Source organism: Hippoglossus hippoglossus, chromosome 7 (genome assembly GCF_009819705.1).
Source record: "Hippoglossus hippoglossus isolate fHipHip1 chromosome 7, fHipHip1.pri, whole genome shotgun sequence".
NCBI classification, from domain to species: Eukaryota; Metazoa; Chordata; class Actinopteri; order Pleuronectiformes; family Pleuronectidae; genus Hippoglossus; species Hippoglossus hippoglossus.
In genome coordinates, this window is record NC_047157.1 from 8,494,028 (window position 1) to 8,519,791 (window position 25,764).

At 42.5% G+C, this 25,764-nt stretch overlaps 1 protein-coding gene across 1 annotated transcript; it reads left to right on the forward strand.

The window, feature by feature from the left end:
- Positions 1-4,985: 4,985 nt before the first annotated feature.
- On the forward strand, positions 4,986-9,421 carry LOC117764583 (transmembrane protein 26). The gene is made up of 3 exons (XM_034590479.1): positions 4,986-5,221; positions 7,481-7,625; positions 8,277-9,421. Exons 1-3 carry the CDS (start codon positions 5,028-5,030, stop codon positions 9,006-9,008), a joined length of 1,071 nt encoding a protein of 356 aa, XP_034446370.1. The 5' UTR covers positions 4,986-5,027; the 3' UTR covers positions 9,009-9,421.
- The last annotated feature ends 16,343 nt before the right edge of the window (positions 9,422-25,764 follow it).

Sequence of the window (25,764 nt, forward strand, 5' to 3'; positions counted from 1 at the left end):
TGCCAGTTCTGCCTGTTTCCCCTCAATTAAAGGACTTCCTACACTACCTGTGTGTGTGTGTGTGTGTGTGTGTGTGTGTGTGTGTGTGTGTGTGTGTGTGTGTGTGTGTGTGTGTGTGTGTGTGTGTGTGTGGGTGGGTTTCCTGGCTTCTAATGGTCACTTGAACCTAAAATCCAAACAGTTGCTCGGTGTAATAAGTAATAAAAATGCTGAATCATTTCACTAAAACAAAAATATTGGCTGCAGTGAACAATTTGTTCAACACGTAGGCTAAAAAAAAGGCTCTAATTTGAGGGATTATTAATAATTGACTCGTATGTTCAGCCGACAGGGGCCAAGAATTGTGCTCTATTAATAATTTCACACTCTTGTCTGTCGTCTGAACTGAGAAATAGATTTTGGGAAACTGGGGGATGAGGAAGCACCACCGCTTCTGTCACATTTGTTCTTGTTAGAGTCAACATCACTGCATTATCACTTTGCTCTCAGGTCTTTTCTTACATCATTCTAATTCTAATCTTTAACTACTGTTTGAAATTAATATTGTGTTGTGCTATTCTAAGAACCTGTCAGTAGAGGTAGAGTGTGACCAGCAGGGGCACATGGAATGTAAAGGATTCATCCTCTGAGGACCATGAGGGTTCATTTCATAGCAATCTGGACACTCACCAGTTACAGTACAAGGTAAACTCTTTTGCCTGATGATGGTTTGAAAGAAGACGTCAGTGGGTCACCAACATTAGGACGAATTCTCTGGGGACCATAAATATCCACTATAAATTAAGACCTGGTCAATTTAAATAAAAAAATAATTAATTAAATTAACTTATCTCCAATTATCAATTTCAGTCCAGTTCTCAAAACTATTGGGTTGTAATCCCAACCATGTTGTAAGGCAACATTTAGACAAGGACAAATCTGAAAAAATCCAGAATTATATGTTGAGATATTAATGAATTAATATACAGTGGTAAGATCATGGTAAACGTCCTGCATGTAAGTTTTTCTATTAGATCTGGATCTTTCTGTGATGAAGAAAGGTTAGCTATGCCTGTTACTGGTCCGTTCCAATGGGTTTGAACAGATGTAGTCTGTATATAAAGACTGGACGATGCATCTTCACTTCTTCTCACCATCCAGAAATGAGGACCAAAAACATCCCAGATAGGAACGCTGCCATCTTGCACAGTCCAAGCAGCCAGAGGAGAGCGAGGAGGAGACGAGGTGCTGCTCTATGCGTCTGCAAGCCCATCGACGCCGACACCATCAACATATACACCAGGGCCGGGTTCCCTCTCACTTTCGCCGTGGTGAACGTGATCTACTGGGTGGCATACACCATGTGAGGAGCAGGCAGCAGGCCTGTGCCAGTGGCTGCCGTCCAAAGGCTGTATATAAGAACCTGCTGGAGCTGTGCCACTTCAGTGCTGTCGGACTGGTGCAGCTGAAATATACTGCAGGCCTCAGTGGGGAAAAAAACCCTCAGAAGAAATGAGGTGTTACAACCTGTGAATGTGGATGTGTGGTAATTAATGGAAGTAGTGATGAGTTAACATTTGGAGTCTGCGTCTGCTCCATAGCGATCGGGGATGGACGTTTAGATGTTTCACCCCTTTTTATAGAATGATATTACTAATCAAAATCAAATGTAACAGAAAAATTGACACGTGCAAACAACCAGTGTGATAAGAACTACCTAAAATTACAGAAACCATCTTTTAGAAAAAATGATTTGACGTGTACTTTGGGTACCGAGGGTATGATGTGAACTTGACTACGGGACAAATATTGAGAGAACATTGGACTTGGACTGATTTGTCAGCGGGACAGAAGAAAACCTCAGACTGAACACATATGTTTGCTAGATGTGTAAATCGCTCACTCATTCACATGTTTACAGCTTGTTACTAATGCACCCAAGAGGCCGAATAAATCTGATCGTGCAGGCCTTACTGACAGGGAGTCTAAAAACCCATCAGAAGAGCATGTTGGGACAACGTCACGGCTCCTCTGATCATCTCCTGACCAATGTTCAGGATTTACACACTGACCAACTAATAAAAAACCTCTTATCACTCCTCCGTGTTTGATTCACTCTAGCGGTTTAGTGGATTTATAGACTCGGCATTCGTGGGCAGCATTGACCCGCTCAGCGTCCTCATTCTGATGCAACAGCAGTCACATACCCACCCGCTGCAGTGATTGCTCAGGGGGCCGTCGGCATATCCTCTCCCCTCCTGCTGCTCCATGTTTATATGTGTTTCTGGCGGCCATGGGGAGCGAGACCGTTATCAGGGCCGGCAGTGCAGGGCCAGAGCAGGCATGGGTGGGAGCAGGGCAGGGCCGGGTGCTTTTTGAACAGGGAGAGCGGCGTGCCGGCTTCTCCCAGGGAGATAACTTTGTTCTGGGCCAGGAGAGGTGACATCATGACGGATGGCGATGAAGATGTGGGCGCAAGGGGGGCAGGAAGCGTTATCTCCTACAATGGCACCAAAGGGACGGAGACACACACAGATACACTCTGTGGAACGCACCAACGCTTACTGATAGTCTACTCCAGTGGAGTTGAACAACAGTCACTCACCCACTGAACACGCACACTCACACTCACACACACACACACACACACACACACACACACACACACACACACACACACACACACACACACACACACACACACACAACTTTTGCCTTCTCACCCAGTGGAGTCAAGGAGGTGGCTGTCATTTAAAAGGCAGAGACAGGCAGACACAGAGCAGGTCACTGTGTGTGACTGCTGTTGTGCTGTTGTCATTTTCTGCTACACAGCGTCAGAACCGTTGGGGAAACACAGCGAAGGAAACCGATCCCAGCGAGGAGTCCAGCTTATTCTGTAGGTCTGTACTGCATGCAGTCATACATATTGCATGAACTCTGTTTAAGGCAGATTGGTATTCACGATACCAGCACACAACACTCTCCCTGTTTTAGACACAGACCAGTTGCAGAGAGAGCTGAGTTCCATCAAAGAAGAGTTAGAGCAGGTTAAAGAGCGAGGCTTTCAGTCTGAATGAGACACACTTTACAACCTTAAATTTAATTTATGTAACTACTTACTTTATTTATGTTGAATACATCATGTACTAATGACTTTTAGCTCAATTACAAGCCTTTCAATAATAACACATTATGTATTAGTCAGGTTGTCAAAAATCTCTCCTCTGTTATGACACATACTCCTTTTTAGACCCATCTAATGTGTTTTTAACTGGATTTAAACCTGTCAGATTGTTGTCACAACCCTTTGTTGATGACCAATGACATTAACTAGAAAGTGAGATTTACCAATATTTTTGGTTATTATGGTCTATGTTCTTTTGTAGGTTCATAAAATTCTTCTGTGTGTTTTTTTGAAGACACTTGACTCAGTAGCATTGTTGGTGTCCTCTAGCACAGTTTTTTCATGATGGATACTGTATATCTGATGTACAAATCATTCGTGGATGATTCACTGACTCAGGGTTTCTGCAAGTTTCAACAAGTACAATTTAAAACTGTTCACACCATAATGAATAATTTAAGACCTATATCAAGTACGACAGATTTGAAGGAATATCAGAGTCGCAGAATCACTTACACTTCCCCATAATGAAGAGAAGGTGAAGTAGCCTGGTGGAGAATAACCCTGAAAAATGCTACGATATCTCACAAACGGCAGGCAGAGACAGTAGATATATATAATATTTCTCACAGCCAAGGAGTTAGCAGTTCCACATTGGTCTTGTTTGTAGTTTTATTACAGCCAGCTAATATCTGTAAATTGAGAAAGAACTACAAAACACAGAAATGTTACAAACCTCATGCAGAACATTCTCTTGAATAACAAAAACTCGTAATTTACCGTTCATAAAATTAATATTTACCTAAAAGTCCTACAGACCGAATGCATTACATTTTAACATTTTTGAGACTTTTTAATGCTTAAAATTCAGAGGATTGAGTTTTAGACTTTTGTTGTAGACTTTTTTAAACCTTGAAGAAAAGCCTGATAACTACAAGAGCTGCGTTATTACAAAGTGGCATTGGCATGTGTTTTATTTATTTTGGGTGGATAACTTCAGACAGGAAACCTGGTGAGGGAGAGCGGGGTATGACTTTCAACAAAAGTTCCTGGCTGGAGTCAAACTGGGTTTTATAGTGTGCACCGGAACCACCAGGAGACCAGGGTGCCCCGTCATTTAACACTCTTTTCAAGGCATCAAAATAATCCGCAGAGATCCAGAGATCACATTAAAGCAAATGCATGCAAAGCCTCATGGAGTCCTTTCATATTGACTGCAGATCAATTTGTCTAACTCTTGCTAACTAATCACTGCTTACTTTGAATTCCCCCCAAAGCTTAGAAAGCTTTTATCTCGCTGGCTAATTGACAGCGAGGACTGTTTTCACACTGACACCATGCAGCAGCTATTGATATAATGACGGCTGAACTGTGGGGTTTGATGTGTGACGATGCAGGCGGTTACACACGGTAAGTGTTTACAAATTTTTCACGGTCGGTTGGGCTTTTGGCCGCCCTGCACTGACGCTCCTCCTGAGTTTATTCCTTAAATTTAGTGCAAAATGCATCAAATGAAGTGTCCTTTGGCACGTTTCCATTCGCACTGCTGGACATTAAGTTTATTACAGGATTATATAATAAAAAATAAAAAAAAAATAGATTAAATCCAATACAACATAAACCACTTTATTGTTGTGACCTCTGAGACTTTGTTTACCAAAGTTTGAAGTGTAAAATATTTCTGCGTAAGCTTCAGCAACAACGATCTGTTGAAAGACACACAAATATGTTCCTCTATTAACATTCTGTGTATCAGTGGGCATCAGTGGCTCAGTCAATCTCTAACAAGAAAAGACATAACTACGTGAGAAATACACCCGCACCTTTTTGTTTTTATTTAAAAAAAAAATGCTCATAAAGAGTGTCATAAAACCTAAAAATGCACCATAAAGCTGTCTTCTGTACAGGTTTTCTGTGGCGAACGATGTGTCGGCTCTTGAACATCCTGTTGGCTTTGCTGAGTCGCTTCCTGTTTGCGGTCCACGGGGTGGTGACGGTGTGGCGCGTGGTGGCCGTTAAAGGGGAGCCACTCTATTGGCTGCTGCTGACGGGCGTGGCCCTGCTGGGTGTGGAAATGGCTGTCACTCTGAAGTGCACCCGTAACGCAGAGTGGAAATGGTAACGTGCACGCAGGAAAACCCAACATTCAACCTATATTCACACAATGCACAGGGTTTACATCTGGTTCAGGCTGATATTGGACTTTTATTACAGATCACAGTTGCACTGCTAAAGGCAAAACTTTTAGAATTAAGTTGTACTAATTATCAGATTACACAAGGCGGAATTATTATTAGTGGTAGTACAATAGTATTAGTTGTAGTGAGGGAGTATTCCTTTGAGTTATTTGACCTTTGAATTATCATCTGAACTTTTACCAATTCCCAGTAAAGCTGACATGTTGACAGAATGGTTAGGTCCTCGCCATAGTCTGTTTATACAGATGGATGATGCGTTTGCCCTTCCTCCAGTTAAAAAAAGATCAAGCCAGAGTCTGTGCAGTCGTGATTGTATTGTTATCAAGGTACCGCCGATACACACACTCGACCAATCACGAGTCAGTCTTAGCTGTCAATCAGGACATTTCTGTTTTTATAGCATCAAATAACGGAAAACTGAACCCTTGATAAATAGCATAAGAACCGCCTAAAATTACGTCTTAGAAAAAAATAGTTTGTTGTTTGGCCTGTATCCATCTACTAACACGGAGGAGATGGTGGTTCTAGGACCGGTACTGAATCCAGCCACCAGGGGGCAATCAAGATGTTTTGGCTTCATTTCTCGGGAGCAGTCATGTTGTCCATCTTTAGATACAGTTGTGTGTCAATTTTGCTTCAGGTATGTGGCCCCCAAAAAAACAATAATTTGACCTGCTGGTGGTGCAATTGTAAAAAGTGAGGAATACCAGAGTGAGTGTGTTTTCATCTTCTGGAGATAGATGGATGTCTTTACTGAATTTCATAAAAATACATGTAATAGCGGTAGAGATATTTCAGTGTGACAGGCAGCACAATGTAAATGAGATAATACTGTTCGTGGAGGAGCAGTTGATACCTGAGTGGCAGCTAATGGGGATCAGAATAAAGATTTGTTAGATCCACTCTATCTGACCTACGTCACTGTAACTGAATTACAGGGCTACTCTGGAAGTATGCATCATTTTTCACAGGCTGAGTTTCCCTTCTATAATATACTGTAGTACTGCACCATTACAAAGGCACAAAAAATGATATCCGACCCCTACCATCCTGCTCAACACCTGGTTGAACTCTTACCCTCTAACAGATCTTCGCCCACCCAGTTATCCTCCCACAGCCATAAGGACTCTGACGTCTCTGTAACAATCATAATGTAAATGCACTCTAAACACTCTGCACTAGTATGTAACTGTATGTTATTTAAAATGTCGATAAGAGCTGTTCAATGTTGTACCGCAAAAGTTGCTGGATAGACAACAAGAAATAACAAATTCTTATAATAAGTGTGAAAGGTTCTCTCTCCTGCTTTATTTGGGATTAAAGTTAAATTACATGTATGTATAAACTGCACTTCTTTTTTTTTGAAGATGGTGACATGAGGGTGGAGGTGTTGTGTGAAGCTGGACTTTGTTAAAATGTCTTGTGTGTGTGTGTGGCGTAAACGACATCTGAACTTGTAACTGTGCGAGCACTTTACAACCCATCTGCCCCGGGCGGCGAGAGTCAGCCCGAGTGAGGCCTGTGATATTATTATTCCCCCGCTTTTATATTCTCAGTGATCCTCTGCGGCTGCGTCTCGCTTTCAGTGTCTATCAACAACAAATCTATCCCTCTGCTGTGTTATTACTGTCTTCCAGCGAGCTGATGTTCTGAGCCCGCTCTCACGTCTCTGTCACAGCCTCTCTGATCCAATCAAGGAGAAATCGTCTCCTGCTGGCTCCAGTCGCTTCTGACCAGCTCACTTTTTTCCCCTCTTCTTTTTAAAATGACTAAACATAAACTGACATCAACCTTTAAAATGTGAGCCTCAAAAAGGACACGGGCGTTTGGTGTCACACCTCATTCAACAGCGAGAGCGGCGTCGCATTCAAAAGCTGTAGCTCTCCAGTTTGTAGGCAGTGAACATCCTCAGACACGGGCTTTCTTCAGGCCTCTCTCTTTCTCACTGAGTCTTACTTTGAAGTTTCTCTCCTCCAAGAAGGCTTTGCACTGTCAAGTGGGATTTGCATATATGATGAGAATAATTGCCTGTCTGAAATGCAATGCTTCTTTTAGGGGTAAAAGACCTGGGGGGGGGGGTAAAAATAAATAAATAAATACATAAAAAAAAAGTGTCACTAAAAATAACCCAACCCCACCTTTCCCCTCCCTCCCTCCCTCCATCCCCCTCCTCTTTCAGGTTCTCCCCCATGGTTTTCCTCTACCTCAGCACCGTCATTCCATCCATTTGGTTTCTGGAGCTGAGCCTGCTGCAGTCCAAGCTGCCCGTCAACAATTCCTCAGGCCCTGAGCTTCATTTGCTGGCTCACATCCCGATCACAGCGGTAGGCATGCCGCCACAACACCGCCCACTGCGCCTCACCCTCCTGCACAGCCACATTAAAAGGGGGACACCTGATATCTGATAAGATTTGAATCAGGCAAAGGGGGCGGGTGGCTAAACTATTAGATGCAGGAAATTCGTAATAGACACGTTCAGATGAGGTCCAGATAACTCTGTGCTTGAAGAAAAACTCTCAGATCTCTCTCCTTCTGGGATGGCTTCAGCGCCGTTTCTTTCATGTAGGATTTGGGAGCTTTTTTGCCCCTTGGCTGTGCTCGAGGCTGGGTGGCAGCTTCTGAGGACGCACTGTTTTTCCGAAAAGTTGTGAAACGTTAACGGGCGCTGTCAAGACGAACTCGACGAACCCTGACACAACAAACAGCTGACTCACAAGCCATGAGAATCATATCCACACCAGAGAGGACGTGTCTTGTTGTGCGGATGATTCCCAGTGTGTTCCAGTGACGACATTTTCACCCACCATGATTTACTGTTGTAATATATTCACAAACAGCTGATCAGAAACAAAGTAAAACAGCAGAGGAACCCAGGGAAAGGGAAAATTAAACTCTCTGATTATATTTCAAATTGGATTTTCTCATTTGACAAATGCTTTGAATCTGACCAGATGCTGCTGTTTCTTTGACCCCAGGGCATCGTGGAGCTGGAGCCGGAGAACTGGGTGGCCGGCCTGGAGCAAACCATGCTCATCGTGCTGGTTCTGGGTCGCTGGCTGATGCCCAAGGGCGACATGTCCCGGGACCAGCTGTCCCAGCTCCTCATGGTCTACGTTGGACTGGGCGCCGACATCCTGGACATCTTCGACACCTTTAAAGAGCCGGAAGTCAAAACAAACCGGGCGGTCGTCATCACCGGCCTGGCCCTCTTCTCGTGGGCGCTCATGCAGTTTCCTCTGGTTCTCACTCAGACACAACCCCTGAAGGGTGAGTCTCCTCAGAGGAGCCCTGGTGGTCTCCTCTGCTGCACTGGAGCTCCACCCTCGTCCGCCTCCTGCTGCTCTAGCGAAGTGTGGAGCTTGCTGCTCACAGTGGGACTCCAAGACGGCCCCTTCCTGGTTTACCGGCTCTACCTCATGGTTCAGGAGCAGGTGCTCAACCAGCTCATGATCTTCTTCACCTGCAAGAACATCGTCATCGTCCTGCTGGAGCTTTACCGAATCTTTGTGGTGCAGTGCGAGCAGCGGGCGGAGGAGTGGGGTTTGGAGAGGTGCACTGCTCTGGTGCTTTGGTGTGGAACCCAGCGGCGCGGGGAGGAGAAGCAAGAGGACGTGGGGAGGGAGGAGTGGTGTGGAGAGCAGAGCTGTCATACAGACACAGAGGGGGGCGCCGACAGGGAGGAAGATCAGAAAGGTGTCCATGTCTAGAAAGGCTCAAAATGCCGTGAGGCATGACATTGGCCCTCAGGTGGGGTGGGGTGGCAAGGATAGCGGGAGGTCTGCGGCTTTTACACACCAAGAGAAAAGTCGAACCCATCTGTCATCTCTTGTATCCAAGCCTCATCCAGGGAGACAGTGTCAGTCCTCTGGAGGGGCAGTGACTAGAAATAGACCACAGGAGAAGAGAGTACGTCCCCACTGAGAAGATCAGACATGAATTTATGCAGCTTTCTTTGATACAACCTTTCAAAAAAGTCCGTCAGAGGAGGAACCTCCACTGAATAAAACTACTTCAACAAGTTTAACATGAGCTGTCAGTTTGTCTCATATAAGAATGAACAGAGCTGTTTGCTTTACAGTTCAACAAATTCATTGTAATCAGCGGCTATGATTAAATTATGTTTCTGATAAAATGACGGCTTTCACAGGAAACAGTATTAAATGATAGGAATCAGTACAGCAGTTTAAGATGATGATAACATGTTTTGTTTTAATTAATAATCATTTTCCAATAAAGATGCTAGAGAAAAGCATGTGGTGCACATTTCTTCCTCTGATCACCATGAGATGGCAGTGTTGCCAAGTCAACCAAAGCGGCGCACGCTAAAACATGCAGTGTTTACTTGAGTGGAACATGCATGTCATGTTACATCGGGGGAATAAACCTGTGAAAGAGCAGCACAGTAACAGAGGCAGAGCTGGACTTGGTTTTTTTCCGCTGGGTTTTAGGTCTGAACATCTCCTCTCTTTGAACATCTCCCTGTGTGAGTCATGTGATGAATTAATTTAAAAGATTTAGTCACCTTCGGGCTGAGGCTGACTAATTAACAGTCTGATGTAGTCAATGTAGAGACACCTCACACAGTATAACAAGTAGGAGGCGAGTGAAGAGGTTCGCTTCATTCGTCAAGGTTCATTTTCCTCTCGAGCACAATCAGCCCATGGAAGCCTGTTTGAGAGCTCAGTGCATTTTTATTATGTCTGAAAAAGCACACTCGTGATTATGTGGGAGTTGTTCAAGTTCGACGCAATTTGCTCTCATTCCCTCTCTTGTGAGAGATGGAAGGCGCTTTTGAGATATTCCTCTGCAGCCCATAAAGGCGAGAGGCTCTTGAGAGCCAATAAAGACAGAGAAATGTTTGAGCAGGAGCTCGGGGGTCTCAAGGTGTGAGCCACTTCACTGGCGGGGACAAACAGCTGTAGCGCGGTCCAACCGCTCACCACCACCACCTCTTCCCCTCCCCGCGCTGCAGACAATACCTCTCCTGTCAAACAAGGGCCGGGACGGGGCCCTTCCTGCATTTATGGATGACCCTCTTGTTCCGTGTCTCTTATACACTGTGTCGGGGCAGCCTGTGAATGTAGAGCGGCAACAGCAGAGCAGTGAGTGGCAATTCAATCAAAGGCCTTTCGAGCGCTGCCGTGTATCTGTGTCCATCAAATCCCTGCACTTCACCTGGCCTGCAAGCTGATGATGGGAGCCGAGGCCCCGAACAAGTTCAGAGCCTTGTTTTTTCAATAGGCTTTTGAAAAGAGAAAGATGGAGACACACAGACTGGAGAAGAGGAGATAAGAGAGCACTTGTGTGTTTTCCTCCTTTTGTTCCATGTGCTTGAAAATAAAATGCATAGAACATGAGCTGGATTTCCTAAATTAATGACTGTAGGCTTCTTACAGAGCGTTTTACTGGAAAGCACTACTGTATCTCCTCTGTTTCATCTTTCTGGGAGCGATTCACTCTAAATTATTGATGGAACAGACAACTTTTAAGAGTAAAAGAGAGTCTACACTGAAACAACTTAATTCTTACACAATGCTAACTATAGAGCTACATAATAACCCGTTTACCAAGTCACTCCCAGGGAAATGACATCACGCGGAGTCAAATATGAGAGCGCAACCTCTCCTCCCCAGCACCTGAGTTCTGGGAGAATCCGATATTCCTGTGACAATGTGATGTGGGCAATACAATAGGGTGATGAAAGCGGCGCTTGCTTGTGAAGAGAGTCCTTTTCCACTTCAGATTAACTGCATGCTTTAACAAGATTGTGTGGGCATGTGGGAGGATGGGGATGTCAGCTGATCCATGCGCTGCCCTACATAGATAGAGAGAGAGAAAGAGAGCGTGGAACCTCAACGCCTGCAACTCCCCAGCACATGCATATATACATATATCAAGTATATATATATAAAAAGATATAAAACTCAAGTGTAGAATATCTGTCGTTTCTAAGAGTGATGCTGCCTTCAGGTGCTCCTTAAATCTCTGACATGCAAGTCTCCTGATTGGATCGATTCATTCAGCCCCACAGGAAGCAAGTGACAGTCTTTCAAACACGAGCATGTAACTGAGGACAACGTGGAGTGACTGATCACTGACATTTCATTTGGTTGGAGTGATGAGAGTGTTAGTCACTGAGGGTACTCAACCAGCAGCACTTACATCTTTTTAGTTCCAGTACGTGGCCATTAAATCCTCCAGATTTTGATTGAAAGTTGCTTTGATAAAACTAAGAGATTGAAGTTTAGACACCCTGCTTTAGATGAGCAACCACCAGATGCAACGTGTATTTTCTTTGAAAAAAAAAAAAAAGTACTACTTTTTGTAGTTGTAGCTTTGGGTTAAACCACTGGCTTTTACCAAATGGTAATTTGAGTAACCACACAATTATATATGATACAAGATATGTTCATATACATGGGGATAAAGCAACAGAGTCAACTGAAAAATGCAAAATTATTAACAGAAGTGGGAAGTACAAATACTTCATTACTGTACTGAAGTCGATTTTTTAGGTATCTGTACGATATAAATTTTTCCCGACAACTTTTTACTTTTACTCCCTACATTTTAACACAAATATCTACACTTTCTACACATTTTAAAACAGGCTTGTTATTTTCTTTATAATCAATTTGAGGGGAATTATCCATTTTTTATTTTGCATCAGCGAGTGGGGGATTGTTGACGCTTCTAACAAGCAAAAAACGGCTGCATGACCCCTCTCCTGAATAATAATAACTTTATTTGTTTAGCACATCTAAACAAGGTTACAAAGCGCTTCACAAAATCCACGGCAAAAATTATTGAATAAAATAAAAGGTATTCAATTCAATTCACTTTTAAGTGCCAAATCATAACATATTAAGGTGGAGACCTTAAAATGAATAATGCAGAGGATTTGTTGCTGTTGTCAACGCTTCTGTGCAGAGAACCTCCTGCTGTGTTGTGCATGTGTGAAAAACAAACTGTCAGAATTACTATTGCAACAACACATCATCAGTAGGGTAAAACTAACCTGTCTCACGACGGTCTATAATGGATTTATAACAGTTTGGATAATGTCCAGACCCAATTCCCTGAACTTTATCCACAAGTCATGTCTGAAAACGGATACTTAAAAAGTCAGTTTGAAGCTATGAGGTGGACGTTGTGTCAGCATTGTTATGTAAAGCAGCTGTTTCCATGGTCAAGGATAGATGTTCTCTTTGAATGGAACAATTTATCAAATTGCCACAAACCAACAGTCACATGTTGAACTTGAGGCTGTGAGACTGAGACCAGCCTGATATCATGGCTGCTGTTTCTTGTTTCAAAAATGTAATCAGCACAGAAAACGTTGTAATAGCAGAATAAAAAGAATCAAGCATAGTTAATGTTTTTATTTATTCAAAAACATTGTGCCAACATTTTATAGTACTCATAATTTTGGCACAATATTTTTTTAATAAATAAAAAGGTCTGAGTCTCCCGAGGAATTTATTTGTAAGCCAAAATGAACTGTGTGATGTGAAACAACTCACTCTGAAGTACATACTTCTCCATTACAGGCTCTATTAAGCAATCAGGCTTCTAACTAGCTGCCTAAAAAAGCTTGCATATTTTGACATTCTGTGTGTTCCAATTTATTATTGGTCTCATAAACATAGTATTGATTATTCCAATGGAACCTGAAGGCTGCAAAAGTCTTAATGAAAGGAGAGACGCAGATAGAGACAGACACAGAAAGAGGTAAAGTCGGAGAGAGATGCATTCAACCTGAGCAGGTGCTTTCCCTGTGACAGCATGAGGCGTTTTCACCACATGCCACAATTTCCCTATTTTGTGTCAACTAATCAGGAAGTCCAAACACGCCACGGTGCGCCTCATCAGCCTGCAGTCTCACAGATAAACCCGTCAACACGCAGCTGAAATGTTACAGCAAGAGGGTGAGAGTGAAAACAAAGGCAAACTTCAAATGAGCTCCACAACTTTCTGACAGGCAGTTGAGGATCCACCTCACACCGCCTCATGTAACACCACGGATGGTAAAATAATGAGCTTTACTTCACTGGTTGTGAATCGGGGATGCTACAGTACAATGTACGTTGTTCTTGTTTTCACATATAATATGATGTAGCGGTGCTGTGAAAGCCACAAGTTAAGCCATATTAATTATACACTTTTTGTACGATTACGTCCTCTTGTCTCATGTTTCAAAATAAGAGCCTTAGCCTCGAAAAGGGTCACTTCGGGATCTCGACAGAGACTCGAAACGATAGAATTGTGTGTCCCATCCCTACTCTGGTTGCGTACGATCATTTATTTTCCTCAAAATACGATCATTTTCAGCTTCTGGTACGATACCTCAACATTTCCCATCTGGCAACGCTGACTGGGGTGTGAAGGAGCAGTGGGAGTGAGTTCTCTGAACTGTCATAAATAGTAAATGCTAATGGTACATTAATCCTTTTTCTTGGAGCGATTTTTAATAAAAAATGGTGAAACATCACCTGTTACAGATAATGTGATCATTCATCTGCCGTCTATTATTGAGGGAGGACGACCTGAAAAAAAGGCCTCAGGTAATGTCTACCACCACCACTTTTTTAGAATGTAACAACTACTCTCAGCCACTGTATGTGCTAACACCCGGATCTTACAGGACATTATACCCACAATCATTTCACAGGAGTGCTCCAAATCCTAAGTGCTGCACCACGGACTACAACTAACCCAAAGAAGATAACAAAATAATCAAAAGGCAAAGAACCACGTGAACATCAGTGAGAGATTACGCGAGTTGCCTCTATACCGCGCTGAGGGCTGCAGCGACCACACACCGGGACAAAATGCTCTCTGAGCAGCCAGTCACTAATACCAGTGGAGCAGTGGTGACAATACACCAGTGTCTGTCTGTCTGCTTCTTCAATGACAGACAGACACTCACTGTCGCAGCTGTTTCTGGTCCTTAAAAGTGTAGTTTGTGTAAATAAATGGTAAATGGTCTGTATTTATACAGCACTTTTCTAGTCTTTATAACCACGGAAAGTGCTTTACAGTACAGTTATTGCCATTCATCCATTTACGCACACATTCATACAGTGCATCTATGTGCAGCACTTCCTCTATGAGAAAGGGAAATTCTGGGGTTCAGTTTCTTGCCCAAGGACAACTTCTGCATGCGGAATGGGGAAGACTGGGATCGGTCCGCCGTCCTGCTTAGAGGATGACCGCTCTCTCCCCCGAGACACATATAAATACAGAGGGTGTATTTTGTCGACAGTTACTGCTCATGTTTGTAGTGGCTAATTCCAACTTGTTGAGATCAGTGGTGCACCTTGGCCATGTACTTGCATGAATGTGGTGCATGAATGTGGTGCATGAAGGTGGTGAAGCTTCTGAAGGAGCAGCAAGTGTTTTTCTTTTCAAACATCAACAGTCATTCCCCAGAATCACTAACTCCACCTTCAGGGCCTAAAATAGCTTAATTTCACTATCATTCCTCAGGCCAGTGGAGACCATCATATCCCAGGAAGACCGTGTGGTCTTCCCTCAGACTGTGGCACATGCCCAAGAATCACTTGTGTCAAAATTAAAGCCATGTAAGCTAGCTCCTCTTAATAAGGAGCAGGAGAGCTCCTGAGGCGCTCAGACGTCCTGCAGAGAAAAGTAATTTCATCCACTTTTTCAGAGGATAATATGTGTGAACTCCTCTGCAGCAACGGAACTGAGGGTTCAAGGAAGCTGTTAGCCAAACATCTGGCCATAACTCACGTATTTGACAGTGACTGTGACTTCATCCCAGTCTCATCACACTCTGCAGCTAATCGCAAACAGCCGAGCTTTGAGATAAATGGTAACATCAGCATGCTCACAGCCCGCTCGGTCTCCTTGACTTTTACCTCATGGCAGAACTAGACAAAACATTAGAGGGATCACATTAATCATTAATATTCATCCTCTGAGTACCATGGATATCGTCGCCAAATTTCACAGCAATCCTTCCCCTTGTGTGAGGCTTACGGTGTTGCCAGGGGACGAGTTTGGGGATCACTGAAGAAAGTAGGATTCATCCTCTCGGGACCATGAATGTCTCAAAAACAACAAAATCTTATGGCCATCAAGTAGTTTTTGAGGAAGGTCCACCAAACAGCTAGACTGATCAACAGACAGTATGAGACTGTCATCCCAAGAACCTGGATGTTGGCATGGCTAATGGAGTGGAAAGCGGATATAGTGATCAACCGTTTATATGGATCAAAAAGCTTGGGTCGGAATCGAGCCTATACAAGGGCTGTTTAAATAATTCTGTTAACGTGATCATGAGTCCTCGTACAGTGTTCATTTTGGGTCTTTTGAAACATGTTTTTACCACTGTTAGTAATTTCCTGCTACTCTCTGTGTCTCTATCATTCGCACTGCGCACTGCCAAACTGAGCGAGCCCAACTTTCTCCTCCGGCCCTCCACACATTGTCTAAGTTCACAAAGTCTGTGGTTTTTATCCAGTCGGAGTTTACACGTTTGTCCGATGACACTGTTTGTGTGTGTGAGTCTGGTGTCGGTGTGTGTGTGTCCGCGGGTGAAAGAGAAAGAGAGCGAGTGGAGTCAGGACGAGCTGAATTAATGAAAGAATGCACGCAACTATGAAGAAAGATTTTACTCATTTAAGACAAGTATTGATCATGATGTGGTACTATTTTGTTGTGGCGTCATTTCAAACAAATGGATGTTTAAACTGAGAGACGTTAGCTTAGTCGGTGTCGGTTTCTGTGTGTCTGCTAGTCAGCGCAAGAGAGAGAGAGACAGAGAGAGAGAGAGAGAGAGAGAGCGAGAGAGAAAAGTGTGTGCGTCTGTACGCACACGTATAAACAAAATCTCTCGCAAACATCACTGTACCTTTCCTTCAAGTTCAGAGACTATCACACAGAAGCTATAGGCAATTCGTTTATAGTAATCAACCACTTATAGTGATGAATTTGGCGTGATCGCTATAAGTGGTTTCCACTGTATCACCCAAAATGCTCACAATGTAACCATGCAACTTTTGCTATCATAATCCACTAATAATCTGCATTCTTTTTATGTGTGCACCAAGTGAGGACTCTCCATCCATCCATCCATCTGGTTTATCCTTTGAGGGCCATATGATGACTGTTCTATACGGCTCTATTATTTTATTAAGTCAGTCCTGTCCTATTCTATTGTAGCTTGATTTAGAAACCTGAAACTGGCAGACAGGAATAAGCTTGGTTGGCTTTTCAGCAAAGATACTGCTAAATTCAGCTCTCTGTCCTCTACCGTCACGCTCAGGGAAGGTCCAAGCTATATTGCAGTGTATTGACGACCCCCTGCACAGGAAGTCTGTGCTTCTACCTTCAGGTAAATGATAGAGTTCCTACAGATGGAACTAAAAATAGTCTGTTGTCTGTACAGAAATTAATATGCTGAATCCACACAAATTATGCCACTAGTGCATATTTTTCTTGCATACTAAGCTTTGGCTGATCTTTGTCCCCTTATAAAGTGATATTTGTAAAATGAGTCATAATGGACTGCATTTCTGGTCCCTGTCATCTGTCAGGTATTTGTTTGTTATGTTGTATATGTGATATATGTATTTTTTAAAGTCGGACTGCAACCAAATTTCACTCAGATGGCATAAAAGATTTGACTCGACTTAACATTTACACAGAGAAGCTCCTTTGTGAGGAACAGGCAGAAGGTTTCTTTAAAAAACTCAGAAATATTTTGACAGAGTTTAACTGCGAGTATTAAGTAACTGAAAATCAGGGCGTCACCTCCATGCTGTCAATTAGATTAACGTCCAGCTAATTTCGGACCCAAAGATGAACCTAAGTTGTAAAAGAAAAAAACTTTTAGCTCTTCGGATGTTTCTCAACCTTATTTATATTCATTCCATTCTTCTCCAGTGTTAATTGGTTTTGTAAGCAACTTTAAGCAGAAATTAAAAAGTGGGCAGTGAATGTGAAATCCCTTTCTAAACAGAGCATACAGAATTCCAGCCCGCATGGCCCTTTTTGGAGATGAATGCTATGGCAGCTCGCAGTTTTGTCAGTCAATCTCAGGTCACAAAGGATGTATTGTTGAATTATTAATTGGTCGTCTCCTTTGCCATCCCCCTGTTCCTCTGAGCTGGGAGAGCTGCCACTTTCCCCCATTTCCAATCTACAACATGGCCTCTGGTCATAGAGGCCAAGGCTACGTCGGGACACCAGTTCCGCTGAGGAAACACAGTCGAGTGTCTGACTGGTCGACATAATCAGGACAGTTGAGAGCGTTCAACGAACAAACACATTTTTGAATTTAGTTCAAATGTTGTTTGAGCCATATGCCTTGTGATGTCCCCACATTGTGATGCTGGTGTCCCAATTCTGTCCTCCACGAAGGAGACTGTCGACTCCTGACCCATTTACACTACATTTTACCTATGTAGTCCACAAGTTCTTCTAGGCTGGAGGACTGGTATGGGATATTCATTGTGCATGACAATTTCAAAGAGCTCAGTATATAGTAGAGAAGAACTTTCATACTCGGAGGACTCAAAAACATGAGATGGGGCTTGGGATGGTTTCTGAAGAGATGTTATGAAGCCTTAAGGTTTGGTTTTACCAATTCAAGAAAATCGATAATTTGAGCAAAGAGCCAAAAGAAAAGTCAACAGCAACCAGCATGGATGACTGTGACAGGCTGACAGACCTGCCAATCAAACAACCACACCCCAAACACAATCTACTTCAAACATTAACGCCTCACTTTGACACAGTTTGGTTTCGTGTCTGTAATTCGGTTTAATATACTGCCTCCGCCCCCCCGTGTTTTCAACGCAGGGACATACATTGCTTTTACGGATGGATAGAGATGCAGCAGTAGGAGAAAGGTTAATTGTGTTGGTTTTCGCCATCAACTTTTGTAGAATATGTTCCAGGAGCAATATCAGGAAAATGGACAGTTATAGTGACATTTTTTATGTTGATTAAATTACTATCAATAAATCTATTGATATATTCCAATAAATGAAATTATATGAATGTGTTAATGAGCTCTCCAATTTAATTTAACTATTGTAATTCATTTGAATGCAAACTTTCAAAGTGCATACTCTGTCCGGAATGCAATTTACCAGTTTACCTGGGGGCTAATTCCACACCAAAAAATACCAGAGTGAGGGGGTTCCACAACGCATCTGCAGGTTGCCATGGGAACACCGTTAGTTGACTCGCATACAGACACAGGGCTATGTGGAAATAAGGCGTTAAGCCCCTATATGTTCCATTTCTTCTTAAAGATGAGGTAAAAATATTGACTGACATAAGAATGGAGATTAGGTTCTTGAATGAATGAATCCTTTGAACGCGATCACTGACAGACTAATTACTTCACTTACAGCACTAACAAATGAGTCGGCTACACTTAAAACTTTAAGTAACTCTGACCAGGTAAAGAAAATAAGTCAGTTCACATGTGCAGTCTCTTTTAAGACCAGTCAACTTATATGTGTGTTTATATGTGTTTCAGTTAATTCCACTAATTAGACCTGTTACCTCTTGACTTGGATTGATTTCCTTCCAGACCACACACCCCATTTTGAACCAGTCAGTTCCTAGCTGGAAATATAAATTTTAGGTTGTCAAGTGCGGACCATGAAAACATCAGTCACTTTGTTATAGTCTACTAGGAGGTAAGAAAGGATGAAGAAGGCCACAGTGGACGAGGCACAGGAGAAACTGTCAGGAAAAAAAGAGGACTGCTAGTATCTGTAATAACACAAACACTGGCAGGTAATCACTGTGATCCACCATCTTGCTTCTACTGTTTACTCCCTTTGTTCCTCATGCACAACCTTAATGAGGCATCCTTGATTACGATAGTTCCGCTCAGAGCTGGTGGAAACGCTGGGTGACACCCAGGATACCAAGGACCCTGAAGGCGACCTGTTCGAGAACCAGAGCTAATTTAGTGGAAAAAGGGGAGGATGTGTGAGACTGAATCCAGACAAAATGATGCTGGAGTGCTGGAGTTTATGAGGTCAGCAGCTTCGTTGAACTAATTAGAGTGATATGGTGTGATTTGTTCCAGCCTAACAGGTGAAACACAGTTAACAGGAGAGTCTGGGGGATGTCAATCAAATGGTCCGTACACACCAACACAGAAAAGGTCCTCTCTTACAGAATAAGTGGGAGCACCACAGACGTGCAGGTCCTTCACTGCATATTATGTTGAATATTTTAATTTATTGTATTTAAGCGATAGGAAACTGAAACTAGTGGCATTTTTGCTTCTTACTGAATCTAGTTTGAATCGAGAATCAACTGAAATGAGTCCAGTGACTAGTTTTTCATGGACACCAATATTCCGATATTAACCAAATTAAGCCAATAGTCTGCCATGTAAACAGCATTTTCTGATGAACTAATCCTGAATAAGATCATATTCAGAATGAGCAATAATCACAAGAAGACATATGGGGTTTCCGACCTTAGTCTCATTACATACAGGTGTATACGTCTTAATCACATTATATCTTCTTACTGGAGTTTTCACTGTATTTTGTGACATCGACATACGGCAGTTACCAACTGCTTGACCACACATGGCCTGGGTGTAAACATCATGCTTTTTGCAAAATTTGAAAGAAAACACAAAAAATGATGTATGGTAACATTATAAATTAAATCATTTCTGGTTGGGGTTTTGAAACGGGAGGAATAATGTCACAATACAATCTGGCTGTACTATGTAACATGTAAACAGTAATATGAATGGAATGTTTTATTAGGAACTAATGTCAACACTTATTTTGAATAAGGTCTGTAGTTGGAATATTGGTTTCCATGTAAACGTAGCAACTCTTTATATCATCCCTCTACAGCCTGATGAGACTAAATTGCCATTTTGTTCTCTGCCAGTATGTTTGCTGACTTCTGGTTGTAACGTCGCCCTTTCCAGGCAGGAGTGAGGATCTCTCCTGCCAATGTCATTTTCAGCAGAGACCAGAGATATGATTGATTTTAGACTTGTTATTTCTGTAAATCGACTTACAGCAGCCTCCACAATTGCCCCAGGGCCCGTCCACACCTTTTTCTGCCACTATTTGTTGTATGTACAGATAGGTGGCAGGCGGGCTGAGAAGAACCTGCAATAATTAACTGATTGTTTCAAAGCTGCTGGAAAACATCTGTCAGAGAACACAACAACAATCCTCTTTGAACTGCTGGGCAAATCGCAGGAATGGACATTTAGGAAATTCAAATTGAAAATGTAAGCATTCATGTTAAAGTGATTTTTATACTAAGGTTTTTAGTAAACTTATACTTTAATTTCACAAATAACAATATACTTCATTGTTTGGCTCATCAGCACCACATTATCATAAGGGTCAGTACTTTGAAAAGATGCAAGAAACTCTGTCTTTTCCAAAGAAACTGTCTTTTCTGATTCAAAGAAAGAACCACTCAGACTTGGAGGAATTTGCCCCTTTTGTGGAGGAAATGTTTGGCCGTGGTCGACTGTGAGGTCATCAATGGTTACATCTGCGAGCTATTTAAAACAGTTCCGTAGTTGCTCAAGAAACAATGAGATAGGTTGATTAATTATATTTTTGTTTACTTTTGCAACATTGTGACTTGTTTCACGTAAAAATATGACGTCATTCTCGTAATATAATGACTTTCTTCATTGTATTCCCATAACATTATGCAACCTCAATTTTCTTTTTCATCACTATGACCCGAATTCTGTGTCGTACTTTAATATCTCCTCAATGAAACTATTGACAATTGAGGAGTTTTCTCTCTCCACATATTTCTTCGAGCTGGATCAAGTGGGCATAATATAAAAAGTGTGTAATGCTGAAGGGACCAACTAAACTTCATTAAATGGCCGTCCTTGACAGCAAAGTGTTGGTGCAGTGTAAAGCAGATATAGAGGAAGATTATTATCCTTTGGACCCCTTCCTCACTCAGACATGGGAGTGGAGACATCATGTGAAAAGAAACTCAAAAAGCAAAAATGTCTCTAAAAGGATGTGAGGCTCTGACATGATCTGTTATGTGAACATGTAATGTGTCAAAGAAAAGGACTCAACAGTGAGAAAATGCTTTTGCTTCACTTTATGTGTGTCTTGATTGAGCTGACAGGCTTAGCTGAGGAAAGTGCCTCTGGCTTTAATGGCACCAATAGGCTACGGTGTTGTGGCTCTTGCTGTGTGTGTGTGTGTGTGTGTGTGTGTGTGTGTGTGTGTGTGTGTGTGTGTGTGTGTGTTTGTTGCCTCGCACTTATTAAAAGAGAGAAGGCAAATCGTCGCTGTACCCACTTGCAGATTGAAGCACTCTGTAACGGCAAAAATATTCCCCAAAGTGAGTCGCTATACCCAATGGAGGCATCCAAGATGTGAGTGTTTCCTCTAATGGCGGGACCAATGAGCTGTGTTACAGATATGCTGCAATATAGATGAGACATGCAAAGCTTTTCTTCCACCCTGCGCCGCCACTGTTAAGTCTTTGCCTTTCAGACCTGTAAGTTTTAATTCTTCGCAGCTCATTTCGATCTTCACTGAAACGTATGCAGCATGTGACGACCGTCATGCTCGTCCTGCCACACACAGAATACTGTATCAGTGCAGCCTCAGTGCGTATGAGTGAGAACTCCATGGCACCGGCTCATTGCCTACACCACACAATGATGAGCTTTCAAGGAGCATTTTATGAAGCACCAAATGCTTCTTTCCTTCTTTCTTTTTTTTTAAAGGGCAGAAAATTGTGGTTGTCATTTTGACCTGAAGAGAACAATCTGCCGTGAGAGAAGTCGCAGGAGAAGGTTTTCAAACATGGTCCTCTCAGAACTTGAAGATCACCGGATGACTTTTAAGCATAAATACACATTTGGATCAATTATGACTCCGACAATGCAAGTTTATCCTCGGGAGAAGAACGGCACCATATTAAAGAATAAAACGCACCATGCCTCAGTGCACTTCTGTTCATTTATAGCCCTCTCAGTGATTATCTGGCATTTATTGCGTGGTAGATTGTGTGGTGCGCGGGTTCTTTTCTCTTGGTTTGGTTTACATAATTACATTATGTAGGACATGGGCAGCCAGAAGCGCTTTTTCTCTTTGGAACACTTGAGAGAGTGAATGGAGCAGATCTATTTCAGGAAGTGGGTTAGTGGTGATGGGAAGAGGCTTGATTCAGAGAATAAACACTATTTTACACATTAGGATATTTGTTGTTGCACCATGCAGCCCCTGGTGCCCCCCCGACTCTGTCGATGGTGAGATAAAGCATATCAGGCAGATCTCAGCCTGGATAAGAGAATTACACTGAGCGCGCTGTATGTTTACTGTTGTAATGTATATGTCTTACATTGTGTACAGACTCATGTTGAGAGGAGTTCAGCAGCATGCAGTGATGCAATTATCTGGTTAATGGCTGTTTTCTGCTAATACCGGCTCCATATTTTAGATTCAATTAAATTGCAGCATTAGGAGATAAAGGGTAACTGAGCGTATGGCTGCTAGCTTGCCTCTGTTCGATATGACGTACTTATCTCATTAGATTAAACTCACCATAAAGATAAATCCTTTACTTAACATAAAGGTAGATGGACTGTATTTATGTAGCACTTTTCCAGTCTTATCTACCACTCATCCCTTCACACACATTCATACAGCACTTCTAGCAATTTTTTTTCTATCATACTCCATTCATACACTTTCCACACAGCCGTCAGGGGCAATTTGGGGTTCAGTGTCTTGCTCAAAGGCATCTTGACATACAGACTGGAAGTGCCAGGGATCAATCCAGTGTCCTTCTGTTAAGTGGACAAGCCTCTCTTCCACCTGAGCAACAATAAGTACAAGTACTAGAATAAAACAAACTTCCATTACAAGTAAAAGCCCTGTATCTAAGATCTTACTTAGGTAAAAGCACACAAGTGTACTTGAAATATCAAAAGTAAAAGTACTTTTTGTTCTTGAAAACTGGGCCCTATGCCTGACATATTGTTATTTGTTACATTATTAGATTGTTATGCTAGTCTAAACTGGTGAGGTTGGTGCAGTGGTTCTCAACCTGGGATTTAAGGCTTTACATGCTGGGTTGATGACACGCAAGCACACGCACGCACGCACGCACGCACGCACGCACGCACGCACACACACACACACACACACACACACACACACACACACACACACACACACACACACACACACACACACACACAGCAATAAAGCCTATTATTGCCAATTATTATTGCAAATTTGCGTTCAGTATCTTGCCCAAGAACAATTTGGATGCAGACTGCAGAGGGATCGAACCTGCATCCTTCTGGTAAGAGACTGTGTTGCAGTTGACACAGGGTCGTCAGGTTTGGTGCCATTGTGCGTACACAGAGACCAAAACCATAACCTGTGCTCAGTGACAAGCAACAGGTCCCACAGGCAACTGAACTGATATCACAGTTAATTTTTTACAAATAAGTTCCTGTTGATAAACGAATTAATAAAATGAAATACAAAGTGGAAGTATGAGTGCTTCAGAGGTGTTGGTAGTTGGTAGAGATGCTAAGCTAGGCTAACCAGTTTCTTATGTACAGAAATGGGAATAATATTAAAATTCTTATGCCACCCTGGACAAAAGAAAATGTGGCTCCTAAACAAAAAATTATAGAGACATATAAAAGAAGCCAACTCAGCATCAAACTGAGCTAAAATGTACTGTAAGTCCTTGTGATGTAAAACCCAAATTATCTGTATCTATTAATTCAACCACAGCATTCTTAATGTGCCGCTGAAGTATTATTGGACTTGTCCTTGAAACCCACTTACTGTGAATGGATAAAGTGTATTCTTTTTTATGCCTCACTCAAAGAGCCTCCCATGCAATTGTACTGTGGGCTAAGACCTGATTTCCATTTCCATCGCACGATAACAGCCTCGCCTCACTCTCGCCGAGCGACAGGCGCGGATAAACGCAAAATCAAAGCCAGTCAAAAACAATTTGACAAGCTAATGGAGTTGAGGGGCTCGTGCCCTGCGCCCAGATTTCTTCAACATGACATCATATGCGGTTGTACACAAATCCCACCAGTTAACCATGTGGGTGGGGGGTGTAGTGTTTTGCTGGTTAATGCTTATTAATACATGTAACTTAAATTATAATTGATAGACTCACTTTGATGCAGCAAGGTGCTGGTACACGCGGAAAAAATGCTTTGAAGGCAGATTCTCCAACATTCCCCCTGTGTGCTTGCCAGGAACGGAGAAGAGGAACACAGAGGGAGTGGTATAGCTCCACTACAGACAGAGTGTGGCTCGCCTCCCATCTATCCCTGCTCTGGCTCTCCATGAAAAAACAACCAGGCCTCATATGTCACTGTCAGTGGTGGCATGAATCCAATATGTACAGCAATGAGAGACTTTGTTCAAACAGATTATTTGGCACTGGATAACAAGAAAAAGAGGCTTCGAGTGCACGTGTGTACGAGTGTGTCACCACTCCTCTGCACAGGGAATAAACCCATATTCAGAAGAATATACAACCAGCGTGAGCAAGAGGGAGGGAAACAGCATCCAAGGTTTACTAACAAATAAATTGTTTCCTCATAAGACGCGCTGTTCTATAAGCCCCACGGCGAACTAAGAGATTGTTTAATCCAGAGCAGAATCCTTTTTGCTGATCCTTTGTTTTTGAACAAATAATTGTATTCACCTACCTCAAGCCTTAGGGATGGAAGTGAGGGAGGAAGATGGAGAAGATGGGGGCGGGGGGGAGGGGGGGGGGGGGGGGCACAACAATATAAGTGGAACAATAACAGGATATAGCAAAATCATCAGCGTTGCCAGTTCTGTCTCAATCAGACTTTTATTCAGTCGTGGACACGTAGGGACAGACAGACAAAAGCAAAGAGCAGGGATTAGCATTAACATTTTTATTAATTGAATCTTGCTCTAATTTAATCAGGAACCCCACTGAACCTCGAGTAATATGAAATTCAACTCACAAGCTAAATTTAATATCTACAGTGCAGTCTGTGAGTATTAGGACAGTGATGCAGTACGCTTTCCATTGCTTTTGGTTTCGCAGATTGGATTTGAAATGAAACAACGTCTATGAGGTTACAAGACTGACCTTCAGCTTGGAGGGAGCTCACATCTATGACCAGGGAACAGTGTTATGCTCACAAGAAATGGCTTCTATACGGTTAATCATGAGGATGTAAACACCCTCATAATAGATTTTCAGAGAGTCATAATGACGGTTTCAGTTTTCAAGGTCAACAAAGACTGGTCCTTGTATGTAAGAGCTGAACTAATGTGGGTATACATCATGATATAATACACTTAACTTCTCTGGGGATGCATGTGCTCGAGCAGAGGCTGGATATAAGGAGGAACAGAGATTAATTCTGTTTATTTCAAATTAATTCAATCTATGGTGGTAACTGTTGTGTGCTCT

Bases quoted from the DNA above. Each gene is read 5' to 3' on its own strand.
- LOC117764583 (XM_034590479.1), top strand. From the start codon at position 5,028: ATGTGTCGGCTCTTGAACATCCTGTTGGCTTTGCTGAGTCGCTTCCTG. The intron at 5,222-7,480 runs GTAACGTGCACG...CTCCTCTTTCAG, and splicing joins CGTAACGCAGAGTGGAAATG to GTTCTCCCCCATGGTTTTCC. The intron at 7,626-8,276 runs GTAGGCATGCCG...CTTTGACCCCAG, and splicing joins CTCACATCCCGATCACAGCG to GGCATCGTGGAGCTGGAGCC.